The sequence below is a fragment of the Salvelinus fontinalis genome, chromosome 6 (assembly GCF_029448725.1).
Source record: "Salvelinus fontinalis isolate EN_2023a chromosome 6, ASM2944872v1, whole genome shotgun sequence".
Taxonomy (NCBI): Eukaryota; Metazoa; Chordata; class Actinopteri; order Salmoniformes; family Salmonidae; genus Salvelinus; species Salvelinus fontinalis.
In genome coordinates this window covers 69,380,407-69,394,960 of record NC_074670.1, presented here as the reverse complement: position 1 = coordinate 69,394,960, position 14,554 = coordinate 69,380,407, and the positions used below count along the sequence as shown (strand labels likewise).

Here is a 14,554-nt window from a genome sequence, read left to right as displayed (position 1 = left end):
AAAAAAAGACCTCCAGTCTGGATATCACCAAAAAAGACCTCCAGTCTGGATATCACCAAAAAAGACCTCCAGTCTGGATATCACCAAAAAAGACCTCCAGTCTGGATATCACCAAAAAAGACCTCCAGTCTGGATATCACCAAAAAAGACCTCCAGTCTGGATATCACCAAAAAAATGACCTCCAGTCTGGATATCACCAAAAAAGACCTCCAGTCTGGATATCACCAAAAAAGACCTCCAGTCTGGATATCACCAAAAAAGACCTCCAGTCTGGATATCACCAAAAAAGACCTCCAGTCTGGATATCACCAAAAAAGACCTCCAGTCTAGATATCACCAAAAAAAAGATGTCCAAAAGGCATCAGTGTCGTTCTGTGCTTATTGTGGTATAGCCTACAGTGTAGCCGGAAATGCCATTTTAGAAATGCCCATCTACTTGGTAGGCCTACCGTTTGCAATGGCATTTTATGATTGCCCGTCCATTTGTAAAACAGGCAGTTGTATTGGCTTTATTCGTCCTGATTCCTGTGACTAATCAATTTGGTAATTTAAGCTCTGAATATCAGCTACCCAGTCGCGACCCGTCATTCAGGGCAGGTGGGGAAAAAATAAGGCTTGTCTGTTTTGCATGTTATTTTGTCATTAATACATGTCACATATCAGTTTGCAAACAATGTAACAATTATATATATTTTGAGTTAATAAAGCCGTAAACAAACATGGTCTCTTTTTTTGGTTTCTTGAGTAAGGCAGCTCCAAAACTCAGGTGTTTCAGCCTAGCTCAGTGCTTTCTGTGGTGGTGGGCCAAGCCAGCAGAAAATATGGAGTGTTGCGCCGTGATTGGCTCAGTGATCTGTCACTCATGGGGACACTACGTCACCAACAAGTCTAACACTGAACCCAAACTGGCTGTGCGCGTGCGCCATCGTGCATACATTTATTTTGTCCCCCTACACCAAATGCGATCACGACACGCAGGTTAAAATATCAAAACAAACTCTGAACCAATTATATTAATTTGGGGACAGGTCGAAAAACATTAAACATTTATTTAGATAGTTAGCTTGCACTTGCTAGCTAATTTGTCCTATTTAGCTAGCTTGCTGTTGCTAGCTAATTTGTCCTGGGATATAAACATTGAGTTGTTATTTTACCTGAAATGCACAAGGTCCTCTACTCCGGCAATTAATCCACACATAAAATGGTCAACTAAATCGTTTCTAGCCATCTTTCTTCCTTCCAGGCTTTTTCTTTTCTTGACTTTATATTGCGATTGGCAACTTTCATAAATTAGGTGCATTACCACCACTGACCTCGTTCGTCTTTCAGTCACCCAGATGGGTATAACCAATGAGGAGATGGCACGTGGGTACCTGCTTCTATAAACCAATGAGGAGATGGGAGAGGCAGGACTTGCAGCGCGATCTGCGTCAGAAATAGAACTCATATCTATTTTAGTCCTTGGCAACGCAGACGCTCGTTGGCGCGCGCAATAATTGAATAACATAGATTTCTACATTTATTTTGCAACGCTCGCGACGCAGGCGGTGTGGTCGGTCTGTAAGGGTAGAGCTAAAAAATTCAAGCCCCTTGGGTGCTGTCTTAGAGTTACTTTAGAAGTGCCCATCCAAGGCTCAAGGTCATTGGCCACAGATAAAATGACATAAAATCATGTTATATCTACAGTAGCTCTGATTGAACAGATCATGTCAACATCAAACTTTTAAAATCTTAGCTAGCCGTTTGACTACGTCCGTCTTACTGTAACTCGCTCATTGTCTTCATCGAAATTACGGAATTCCTCACATCCGTTCATTGTTCCCTTATGCCATAGTTTGTACATCTCAATTGTCAGTAGAAACCACATTTGTTTAAGCAAGTCAGCAATATCAGCTATGTTTTTTAAAAAGGCAGTAAACGAGGCTGAATTAATTGTTTTGCTGCCAGACAAGGCTCCGCTGATAGCCAGGTGTAGCGGCCATGCTTTCCATCTGGCTACCCCTACCCCGATCAACAGCCCTGTACCCCCCACAGCAACTCGCCCAAGCCTCCTCTATTTCTCCTTCACCCAAATCCAGATAGCTGATGTTCTGAAAGAGCTGCAAAATCTGGACCCCTACAAATCAGCCGGGCTAGACAATCTGGACCCTCTCTTTCTAAAATGATCTGCCGAGATTGTTGCAACCCCTATTACTAACCTGTTCAACCTCTCTTTCGTATCGTCGGAGATTCCCAAAGATTGGAAAGCTGCCGCGGTCATCCCCCTCTTCAAAGGGGGAGACACTCTAGACCCAAACTGCTCCAGACCTATATCTATCCTACCCTGCCTTTCTAAGGTCTTCGAAAGCCAAGTTAACAAACAGATTACCGACCATTTCGAATCCCACCGTACCTTCTCCGCTATGCAATCTGGTTTCAAAGCTGGTCATGGGTGCACCTCAGCCATGCTCAAGATCCTAAATGATATCATAACCGCCATTGATAAGAGACATTACTGTGCAGCCGTATTCATCGACCTGGCCAAGGCTTTTGACTCTGTCAATCACCACATTCTTATCGGCAGACTCAACAACCTTGGTTTCTCAAATGATTGCCTCGCCTGGTTCACCAACTACTTCTCTGATAGAGTTCAGTGGGTCAAATCGGAGGGTCTGTTGTCCGGACCTCTGGCAGTCTCTATGGGGTGCCAAGGGTTCAATTCTCGGGCCGACTCTCTTCTCTGTATACATCAATGATGTTGCTCTTGCTGCTGGTGATTCTCTGATCCACCTCTATGCAGACGACACCATTCTGTATACATCTGGCCCTTTGGACACTGAGTTAACTTACCTCCAGACGAGCTTCAATGCCATACAACACTCCTTCCGTGGCCTCCAACTGCTCTTAAATGCAAGTAAAACTAAATGCATGCTCTTCAACTGATCGCTGCCCGCACCTGCCCGCCCGTGCAGCATCACTACTCTGGACAGTTCTGACTTAGAATATGTGGACAACTACAAATACCTAGGTGTCTGGTTAGACTGTAAACTCTCCTTCCAGACTCACATTAAGTATCTCCAATCCAAAATTAAATCTAGAATCGGCTTCCTATTTTGCAACAAAGCATCCTTCACTCATGCTGCCAAACATACCCTCGTAAAACTGACCATCCTACCGATCCTCGACTTCGGTGATGTTATCTACAAAATAGCCTCCAACGCTCTACTCAACAAATTGGATGCAGTCTATCACAGTGCCATCCTTTTTGTCACCAAAGCCCCATATACTACCCACCACTGCGACCTGTACGCTCTCGTTTGGCTGGCCCTTGCTTCATACTCGTCGTCAAACCCACTGGCTCCAGGTCATCTACAAGTCTCTGCTAGGTAGATCCCCGCCTTATCTCAGCTCACTGGTCACCATAGCAGCACCCACCCATAGCACGCTCTCCAGCAGGTATATCTCACTGGTCACCCCTAAAGCCAATTCTCCAGTTCTCTGCTGCCAATGACTGGAACGAACTGCAAAAATCACTGAAGCTGGAGACTCATATCTCCCTCACTAGCTTTAAGCACCAGCTGACAGAGCAGCTCACAGATCACTGCATGTGTACATAGCCCATCTGTAAATAGCCCGTCCAACTACCTCATCCCCATACTGTATTTATTTATTTATCTTGCTCCTTTGCACCCCAGTATCTCTACTTGCATATTCATCTTCTGCACATCTACCATTCCAGTGTTTAATTGCTAAATTGTAATTACTTTGCCACCATGGCCTATTTGTTGCCGTACCTCCCTTATCCTACATCATTTGCACACACTGTATATAGACTTTTTCTACTGTATTATTGACTGTATGTTTGTTTATTCCATGTGTAACTCTGTGTTGTTGTATGTGTCGAACTGCTTTGCTTTATCTAGGCCAGGTCGCAGTTGTAAATGAGAACTAGTTCTCAACTAGCCTACCTGGTTAAATAAAGGTGAAATAAAAAATAAAATAAAGGTGTAGCAGTGGTAAGGATTCATTCCATGGTGTTGAAAAGAAAGCTCTGCTGTTGGGACAGCTTTATGTAGGCCCTAACAGTTTGTGTGCGCCGCTATTCGCCGTTATGGTGCAATTAATGTATTGTTTAGTGTTGTGTTGTGTAGTGTAGTGTCTTTGCTGACTTGCATCTAAAAAAAATGGGGGAGTTTTCTCCACCAAGATTTACATGCTAAAATCGCCACTGCATGTAGCCTATAACCTGTTTTTGAGAAATGTAATCATCAAATATCGTAAGAGCTTTCATTGTCTGCTTATATGCCATGCCCCCTTTATTCTACGGTTCTGACTTGGTGTACAGGAAAAACACTGTAAGAACGGCCCATGTTCTGAATTCTGTCGCTGTACATTTCAAAAGTGCTGAACAAATAGTTATGACTACGTCCGTCTTAGCTCGCTCATTGTCTTAATCAAAATTACGGATTGCCTCTTATCCACTTGTCGTCCCCTTATGCCAAAGTTTGTACATCTCAATTGTCAGTAGAAACCCCATTTCCAAGTCGTATATACAGTGGGGAAAACAAGTATTTGATACACTGCCGATTTTGCAGGTTTTCCTACTTACAAAGCATGTAGAGGAAGCATTTATCATAGGTACACTTCAACTGTGAGAGACGGAATCTAAAACAAAAATCCAGAAAATCACATTGTATGATTTTTAAGTAATTCATTTGCATTTTATTGCATGACATAAGTATTATTACCATGCATGAGATCCCCACATTGTAGCCTGTACATTTAAAATATTCACTGATCATGTACTCTACCTTTTCAAATAAAGGTGCAGTTCAGGTATGAATGTCTGAGATTCTTTTTCAGTCATATCCAATACCAGGAGTACCAAATTCCAGTCTTTGAATGATGCTGTGTCTGCATGTATGTATTACAATTATACACTTCAACAGTGTTTACCAATCCTGGGACATCAATGGGTACACATTGTAACTATGCAATAGACTAGAAACATGATTTAACTAGTTAAAGGCTGATGTTTAATTCATATATACAGAAATATAATTTAAAAAATAGTACACTACACTTCCTATGCATCATGTAAATACTCTAAAACCGGTTCATCTCAATATCTAATGTCCTTCATCTGCATTGATCTGATAAACACAGGATAGGTGTAGTATTTCATCAAATGAGACTTAATTTCAACCTGTAGAGAAAGTGAAACGCTTTATTGAAAGAAGTTCATTATCCAAGTGTTATAAATGCATAATACTTGCATTATAAATATTATAATTGTAATATTATATTTATAAATACAAGTACAATCTGCACTTAAATGCACATCTGGTGTGCATTATAAAAACAGAGGAAGAAAGAGGTGTTGAGAAAGGTGTAAAAGACAGAAAGGGAAAGAGGTAAGAACAGAGAAGCATGTGAGAAGCATATGATTAATGAATCACAGTGCTACCCTAATATTCTCTCAGTTCATCACAATTACATAATAGTGCCGTCTCCTAACCAGCCTTTGGCTCCCAGTTGGCCCGAAGGTTATCTTAAGAGCGGGTGAGGTGGCGATGACAGGACTGGGGGTTGGCATCCTCTCTTACATCAAAACATACCTGCAGACGAGAGACAGATGGAGAAAGAGAGAGCATGTTTAAGCCTTGTGTTTTTTATTTATTCTAACACTGTCAGTCATCATAATCATCAGGAGGTGAAATGCAAAACTGGCCTTGGACCATTAACTCTGGGACTACTACATCTCTATCTGTATTTCAATGTAAAGCATATCTTTAATAATACTTCCTGTTGACCCGACCAAGTGACCTCTCACCTCTGATCACGTTGTGCCCTCTATGTAGCCTGTTCAGATGCGGGAGGGGTTCACCGACACATCTGATATAACCTAGAGGATTTTGGTAGAAGGGGAGAGAGGGATAAAGTGAAGTACTTTATGCTGAAAAACATGCACAGACACACAAGGACAAATAATATAGCGTAGTTATAGGAGTAATGAAGTGTCTTACTATTCTCCATGGTTGGCCCTCATGCCTATTCTTTGGAGGTGGAAGGAGCCACAGTTATACACCTGAGCCTGCTAACTGCACAACACAATCCATCAATCAGATTGATACATGAGTGTGTAGGTGTGGGTTATAGGGTGTCTAACTGTTAAAATAGCCCGTTTTGTTTTTGTATAGACATCATCACACCCTTACCTCTACTTACAGTAGAGTGCATACATTTTTATTACATTTTACATACTGAGACAATCCCTACTGGCCAAACCCTCCCTAACCCGGACGACGCTATGCCAATTGTGCGTCGCCCCACGGACCTCCCGGTTGCGGCCGGCTGCGACAGAGCCTGGGCGCGAACCCACATGCTGCCAGCACGCCCAGCCACTCTGGGCGGCCTAAGCAGCACGTGGCAATTTACCGCATGCTAGTGTACACGAGCTGTCCTGCCTAATGAGCAGGCTGGCCCTGGCGCCATACTACCATACCCTGTTCGAAGGCACTTACATATTTTGTCTTGCCCATTCACCCTGTGAATGGCACATATACACAATCCATGTCTCAATTGTCTCAAGCATTAAAAATCCTCATTTAACCTGTCTCCTCCCCTTCATCTACACTGATTGAAGTTAACAAGTGACATCAATAAGGGATCATAGCTTTCTCCTGGATTCACCTGGTCAGTCTATGTCATGGAAAGAACAGGTGTTCTTAATGTTTGTACACTCAGTGTTTATCTGGGGAAGGGTATAAAACAATTTCTAGAGTGTTGAACGTTTCCAAGAGCACAGTGGTCTCCATCATTGGGAAATTGAAAAAATGGAACTACCCAGACTCTGCCTAGAGCTGTCCGTCATGCCAAACTGAGCAACCGGGCAAGAAGGACCTTGGCCAGGGAGGTAACCAAGAACCCAAGGACCACTCTGACAGAACTACAATGTTCCTTGGCTGAGATGGGAGAACCTGCCAGAAGGACAACAGTCTCTACAGCCATTCACCAATCTGGGCATTTTGAGAGTGGCCAGACGGAAGCCACTCCTAAGAAAAAGGCACGTGACGGCATACCTGGAGTTTGCAAAAAGGCACGTGAAAGACTGAGATCATGAGGCAAAAGATTATGTGGTCTGATGAGACAAAAATTTAACTCTTTGGCCTGAATGCAAAGCGCTATGTCTGGAGAAAACCGGGCACAGCACATCACCCGTCTAACACCATCCCTACCGTGAAGCATGGTAGTGGCAGCATCATGCTATGGGGATGCTATTCAGGGACTGGGAGACTGGTAATGATAGAGGGAACAGTGAATGGAGCCAAATACAGGAAAATTATTGATGAGAAACTGCTTCAGAGAGCCAACAACCTTAGACCTGGGCGAAGATTTACGTTCCAACAAGACAATGACCCCAAGCATACATCCAAAGGAACGCTAGAACGGCTTCAGAACAATAAATGGGAAAGTCCTTGAGGGGCCAAGCCAAAGTCCATTGAAAATCTGTGGAAAGACTTGAAGGTTGCTGTTCCCTGCCGCTTCACATCTAATTTAACAGAGCTTGAGAAAATCTGCAAGGAGGAATGGGAGAAAATCCCCAAATCCAGATGTGCAAAATGGATACAGACGACTATAATCGCCACCAAATGTGCTTCTACAAAGTATTGACTCAGGGGTGTGAATGCTTACAGTATGTACATTAGATATTTCTGTATTTAACTTTTGAAAAACATGTTGTTTTCACTTTATCATTGTGGTGTATTGTGTGTCGATACGTGAGAACAAAAATATAAACGCAACATGTAAAGTGTTGGTCCCATGTTTCATGAGCTGAAATAAAGATCCCAGAAATTTGTTCCTGTTAGTGAGCATTTCTCCTTTGCCAAGATAATCCATCCACCTGACAGGTGTGGCTTATCAAGAAACTGATTAAACAGCATGATCATTACACAGGTGCTGGGGACAATAAAAGCCCACTCTAAAATGTGCAGTTTTGTCACACAACACAATGCCACAGATGTCTCAAGTTTTAAGCGAGCATGCAATTGGCATGATGACTGCAGGAATGTCCACCAGTGCTGTTTCCAGAGAATTTAATGTTAATTTCTGTACCATAAGCTGCCTCCAATGTCGTTTTAGAGAATTTTGCAGTATGTCCATCCGGCTTCACAACCGCAGACCACGTGTAACTATGCCAGCCCACGTCTTCCACATCTGGCTTCTTCACCTGCAGGATCGTCAGACTAGTCACCCGGACAGCTGATGAAACTGAGGAGTATTTATGTCTGTAACAAAGCACGTTTGTGGGGAAAGACTCATTCTGATTGGCTGAGCCTGGCTCCACATTGGGTGGGCCTTGCTCTGATGTGGGTGGGCCTATGTCCTCCCAGGCCCACCAATAGCTGTGCCGCTGCCCAGTTATGTGAAATCCATAGATTAGACCCTACTTAATTTATTTAAATTGAATGATTTCCTTATATGAACTGTAACTCAGTAGAAATCGTTGAAATTGTTGCATGTTGCTTTTATATTTTAGTTATCCCCAATGGCCTCATGGTAACGTCCCTGAGCAGTTTCATTCCTGTCCTGCAGCTCAGTTCAGAAGGATATTTTTGATGTGTCTGGGTGGTTTAATATATCATCCACTGCATAATTATTCACCTGACCATGCTTAACGAGATATTCAATGTCTGATTTGTTATTGTTACCCATCTACCAATTACTGCCCTTTTTTACAAGGCTTTTGAAAAGTTCTCTGGTAGTTTAATCTGTGCTTTGAAATTCAATACTTAACCGAGGGACCTTACAAATGTTGTAAGTATGAGGGACAGAGGAAGGGTTAGTCATAAACAATCATGTCAACCCATTTATTTCATACAGAGTTTATTTAACTTTTGATGTGATTTGTTAAGCCACATTTTGCTCCTGAACTAATTTAGGCTTGCCTAAACAAAGGTGCTGAATACTTATGCAACAACTGGCTATAGTTATTTCATGTTGTATTAATCTTACAAAAATATATAATTTTTCACTTTGATATTACAAAATATTTTGTGTATATTGTTGACAAAAAAAGACAATTGAATCCTACTTGAAGCACAATAAAATGTGAATAAATCCAAGGGTTCTGAATACTTTGCAAGGCACTGTATTTCCACACTATGAGGTTGGTATAATACTGTGAGAATGCTGATAACACCCTTTGTGGTTAAGAGCTGTTTGAAAAGACAGCCTGAAATTTCAGCATGTATTGGCTGGATGGAGTTTAGGCCTGCCTGGTGACAACACCAGGTGGTAAATCAGTTAATAGACCAAATAATGAAGAGAGTTCCAAACCTCTCTGCCAATAACAGCACATTTTCTGTTTTCCCCTCTTCACTCAGACCACTCCTAGACAGTCTGAGCAAAATTATTGCTTGAGAAATTACTCTTGGCAAAGTAACTATTTTTGTTTATTTTTGACCGTGTTAATTGAAAACAATCACAGTAAGGTACTTAATTGTTACCCACAATTATATTGATATTGAGCTAAAAATGGCTGCATTGGACCTTTAAACATCCCTATCTCAAACTTGAAAAACATACCATGCTGCAATTAACAATAAATCTCTTTATGTCTCTGTGCATCCGAGGTAAAAACACAATCAATAGGCCTTCAATTAAACTCAACATAACGTGAAAACATACTCAATGGACAGTTTATTAGGTACACCCATCTAGTAAATAAAGGTGAAATGAAAACGTAAAGTACTGCGTCGGACTCCCTTTTTCCCATTCCATCTTATCCCAAAGATACTCTATTGGGTTGAGGTCTGGGGACTGTGCAGGCCACTCAAGTAAACTGAAATCGCTGTCATGTTCCAGGTGATGTTTTTCCACTCCTAAATTGTCCAGTGTTGGTAATCGAATGCCCACTGGAGCCGCTTCTTGTTGTTTTTAGCTGATAGCAGTGGAACACGGGGTGGTCGTCTGCTGTCATAGCCCAATCCATGACAGGGATCTCCGGGTTGTGCCTCCCGGGTTGCCGTTCTGCGCTCCACTGATGTACTGCGCTGTTATTGGTTTGTTTGTGGCCTGCCTGTTAGCTTCCACGATTCTTGCCATTCTCCTTCATCACCGAGCTGTTTTCATCCACAGGATTGCTGCTTACTAGAAACTCCTTGTTTGTCACACCATTCTCGAGAAACCCTAGACACTGTCGTACATGAAAATCCCAGGAGGGAAGACGTTTCTGAGATGCTGGCACCGACGATCATAACACACTGAAAGTCGCTTAGGTCACTCGTTTAGCCCAAATAGAACAGTAACTGAATGCCTCGATGCCTGCCTGCCTGCTTTATATAGCAAGCCACGGCCACGTGACTCATTGTCTGTAGGAGCGATCCACTTTCGTGAACGGGATGGTGTACTTAATAAACTGTCTACCAAGTGTACATGTGTGGTTTGGCAAGGCAGGTTTTGTAGGTAACTAAATCAAAGGCACACTCAATCAGGACAAATAACAATGAAAAGAGTGGACATCAACATCATTATAAAGACCTGTTCCAGCACTAGTAAGTGTGGGGGATCTCCTTCCAAATCAACAATCCTACCTTCACAGCAAACCTCAGCAAGAAATCAATACAGTACAATCAAAACATTCATAATTTCAGTGGACTCAAATTTTCAATTTTTTAAAATTTTCTCCCCCTTTTCTCCCCAATTTTCGTGGTATCCAATCGCTAGTAATTACTATCTTGTCTCATCGCTACAACTCCCGTACGGGCTCGGGAGAGACGAAGGTCGAAAGCCATGCGTCCTCCGAAGCACAACCCAACCAAGCCGCACTGCTTCTTGACACAGCGCGCCTCCAACCCGGAAGCCAGCCGCACCAATGTGTCGGAGGAAACACCGTGCACCCGCCCCCCTCGGTTAGCGCGCACTGCGCCCGGCCCGCCACAGGAGTCACTGGAGCGCGATGAGACAAGGATATCCCTACCGGCCAAACCCTCCCTAACCCGGACGACGCTAAGCCAATTGTGCTCGCCCCACGGACCTCCCGGTCGCGGCCGGCTGCGACAGAGCCTGGGCGCGAACCCAGAGACTCTGGTGGCGCAGCTAGCACTGCGATGCAGTGCTCTAGACCACTGCGCCACCTGGGAGGCCCGTGGACTCACATTTCAATGCTCATTTCATTGTTTTAACTGCCGAGGCAAGCAAACCAATAAACACATGCTTTCTCATTTAGCTGATTGACTTAGGTAATGGATCAAATAATGTTGGCACATAGACAATGGGTCAAAGTACCACAGAGCAACCTTGATAATGCAGCCACCCACTGACTCACTGACTCAGCAAACAGAGGGGCGAAAGCAGTGGGTGAAGAGGCTTTCAGATTTACAGTCAACTTCTCCACGAAGGCCACACCCCCCGCCTGCACTGCAAGGTGTCACTGTCATCATCACACACCTGTGTCCGTCACATTACCAGGGTTACCGTGAGCGGTTGGGATCCAGCTCCAGTGACTCTGTGACCTGGAAGTGGATGCCGTCCCCAGGCAGTGGGGAGGGGATGAGTGGGCAGAGCCAGCAGATGTACCAGCGGGTACCCAGGCCGTGCCGCAAATTGCCCAGTAATCCCAGGTTGTAGGGCCTGCGGATGGAGTACCACTCTCTGGTGGTCTGGCCTCGCAGGAGGAGGAAGAGGTGGAAGAAGAGGAAGGCTGCCACCAGCAGGAAGCCCAACACACAGGTGTCTGCGATGAAGGCAAAGGCAAAGGCCCGTGCTGTCACCTGACCTGGAGGAGAGGAGAGGACAGGAGAGGAGAGGAGAGGGGAGGGGAGGGGAGGAGAGGGGAGGGGAGGGGAGGGGAGGGGAGGGGAGGGGAGGAGAGGAGAGGAGAGGGGAGGGGAGGAGAGGGGAGGGTAGGGGAGCGGAGGGGAGGAGAGGGGAGGGTAGGGGAGCGGAGGGGAGGGGAGGAGAGGCGAGAGAGGGTCAGATAATAGTACAACGCTCACACACAAATACACCTCTCTCTGTATTGCAGACACACACACTTTATCTCTCTCGCTCACACACACACACACACACACACACACACACACACACACACACACACACACACACACACACACACACACACACACACACACACACACACACACACACACACACACACACACACACACGCTCTCTATCTCTCCCTCTCTATTTCTCTCACACCCCCTCCCCCTCTCTCCCTCCCCCTCCCAGTCTAACCAGAGACGAGCATGATCCAGGGCATGAGAAGTAGCAGGATGCTGTGCAGCGTGACTCCTTCCTTCAGGATGATGATGAAGACCTCAGCGTTCATCACTACAGCGTACAGCAGCCCCGTCCACATGAACAGCAGACAGCTGAGGAAGTAGCGGTAGTTACGGAAGCCCACACACTGGCCGAAGAACACACAGTGGTGGTCCCTTCTCAGAACACACACCTTACAGTCATAGCAGTGGGAGCACCGCGGGGGAGTGTGGGTCTCACATGTGTAGCAGTACCTGTGGGTGGAATAGATGTGTGTTACAATGTAATAACTGCAGGTATAACAGCGTCATGAACACTGGGGAAATAATATTTGAATAATGAGAACAATCTCTGGCCCCATAACATTTTCTGAATACCACCAGCCTATTGATGAGAAAATACCTCCGGTCATCATTGCATTGTCTCAACACACATGTGATTCAACCAGTCTTAACAGTTTGTTTGGCCTAACGATGAACCATTATGTCTGTTTAGATTACCTCCAGCCTTGTGCCATGCCTTCTGAGCCCAAGAACACTCCTTGAATGCTGGGGCTGGTTTTCAGAAACAGCGAGGCGTTCCATGTGATGTTGCCAAACATGAAGTACTGCACGAAGAGGTGCAGAGTCTTCCACACGGTAGACCACTGGGTCTTCTTCTGGTCCGGTTGGAGCGGCGCCTCGACCAGGACCAAGTAGCTCACCTCCGCCGTGATGGAGAACACGAGAACGGTGTTCAGAAAGATGGGCAGGTGGAGACACGTCTTCTCCACGCGATCCCACACCCGACCTGCGAAGCTAAACCACGTCATGGTGCCTTGTCGGTCTTGTGTTCTCTATGCTTCCTTGTTGTCTCCACTCTGTTTTGATTTTAACTAACACGATATCTGACAGGCGAATGAAAAGGGTTGTGTGTGTGTGATCTGATGCTGACGTTAGCGATTTAGTGAGTAAAATAAACTAAACTACAATTTGTTTGTTGTCATTAACATTAATCGGTGTGTGGATAAGCGCTGATGGTATTTTCACCAAATGCGTCTTCATTAAACAAATGAAATGGAGCTGTCAGTGTATCCTGTGTTACATGAAAAACTGTCCCCCATATTTTAACATAGCGCGTAAATGATCCGTGTGAAATGACTAAAGGACTGTACTACAACAAAAATTTGTCATGTGCATTTACAGTAAAATAAACTCTCCTAAATATGAACGTTTATTATTTACTATCAGACATTCAAATTACATGACTTTCATTTTATTGAGGTTATTCATTAGTGTAACATTATTTGTCCTATATATTTTCTTACTCATAGTGACGACAGCAAATATACTAAGGTTTCTCCAATTCATCTGTGATGACAGTAATGTCAATATGCCCCATGTTCCTCCCCCTATAAGAGAGTAATCCAACTAACCCTTAATCCATGTTAATCCCAGGCGGCTGTTTGTGAGCCTTCGATTTCAAAGGTTTGTGGTTCCTGTCATGCCAGTAGTGAAAGATAAATGATGTCTACCTGGTATATGGACGGTGCCGAGGATAACCGAGGTGTTTATACAAAACAGGGACCAGAAGGTCTGCTACAGAGGTGAGAGCGCAAACCAGCGAGAACCTCTTATGTATCCTTGTATTTGAGATAATACAGGGGTTGAATGATTGCTGTGACTTGATGTGACTACTAGTATGATATTAAAGTTTGTTTGTTTTTTTTACTTGCTTTTTCAACACTGTTATTTTGATTATGAGAAGTATATTTTAGTTTATTGTACAGTATGAAAAAGGACAGAATCTATCCACCACAAGGGGTCATTGTCGCCTGTATTATGGAGTTATCCATGTCGGGAAGCACTGGAAATAAAAATAATTAGTACATATTCAGTAGGTCTGTTCTGTGTGTCTTCCTCCCCACAGTGAGAGGAGGAGGATAAAGCTGCAGAGTGACCTTGTGACCTTACAGAGGGATCAGCGCCTGTGAGTGAGCAGTGTACTTTTTATTTGGGAATCAAAATATATAAGAATAGAAAATGACTGTGTGTGTGTGTGTGTGTGTGTGTGTGTGTGTGTGTGTGTGTGTGTGTGTGTGTGTGTGTGCGTGCGTGCGTGCGTGCGTGCGTGCGTGTGTGTGAGTGCCGGCGTGCATGCCGTCTGTACAGTTGTGTAAAGTACTTAAGTAAAAATAAGTACTACTTAAGTCGTTTTGGGGGTATCTGTACTTTACTATATATATTTTTGACTACTTTTACTTCACTACATTCATAAACAAAACACTTATCAAGAGAACATCCCTGGTAATCATACTGCTTCTGATCT

The 14,554-nt window shown here is 44.0% G+C and overlaps 1 protein-coding gene across 1 annotated transcript; it reads right to left on the bottom strand.

Moving 5' to 3' along the window:
- Positions 1 to 8,852: 8,852 nt before the first annotated feature.
- zdhhc24 (zinc finger DHHC-type containing 24) lies at positions 8,853 to 13,338 on the bottom strand. Its single transcript, XM_055927552.1, has 3 exons — positions 12,748 to 13,338; positions 12,224 to 12,501; positions 8,853 to 11,762 (listed from the first exon to the last, which is right to left on the bottom strand). The coding sequence occupies exons 1-3, from the start codon at positions 13,056 to 13,058 to the stop codon at positions 11,458 to 11,460; spliced, it is 894 nt and encodes a 297-aa protein (XP_055783527.1). The 5' UTR covers positions 13,059 to 13,338; the 3' UTR covers positions 8,853 to 11,457.
- Between the last annotated feature and the right edge of the window lie 1,216 nt (positions 13,339 to 14,554).

What these genes read in the sequence shown, in the direction of transcription:
- zdhhc24 (XM_055927552.1), bottom strand. Translation starts at nt 13,058, where the DNA reads ATGACGTGGTTTAGCTTCGCAGGTCGGGTGTGGGATCGCGTGGAGAAG. An exon ending in GGCATGGCACAAGGCTGGAG is followed by an intron (nt 12,502 to 12,747) that starts GTAATCTAAACA and finishes TTCCACCCACAG; the next exon opens with GTACTGCTACACATGTGAGA. An exon ending in CTGGATCATGCTCGTCTCTG is followed by an intron (nt 11,763 to 12,223) that starts GTTAGACTGGGA and finishes CCTCTCCTCCAG; the next exon opens with GTCAGGTGACAGCACGGGCC.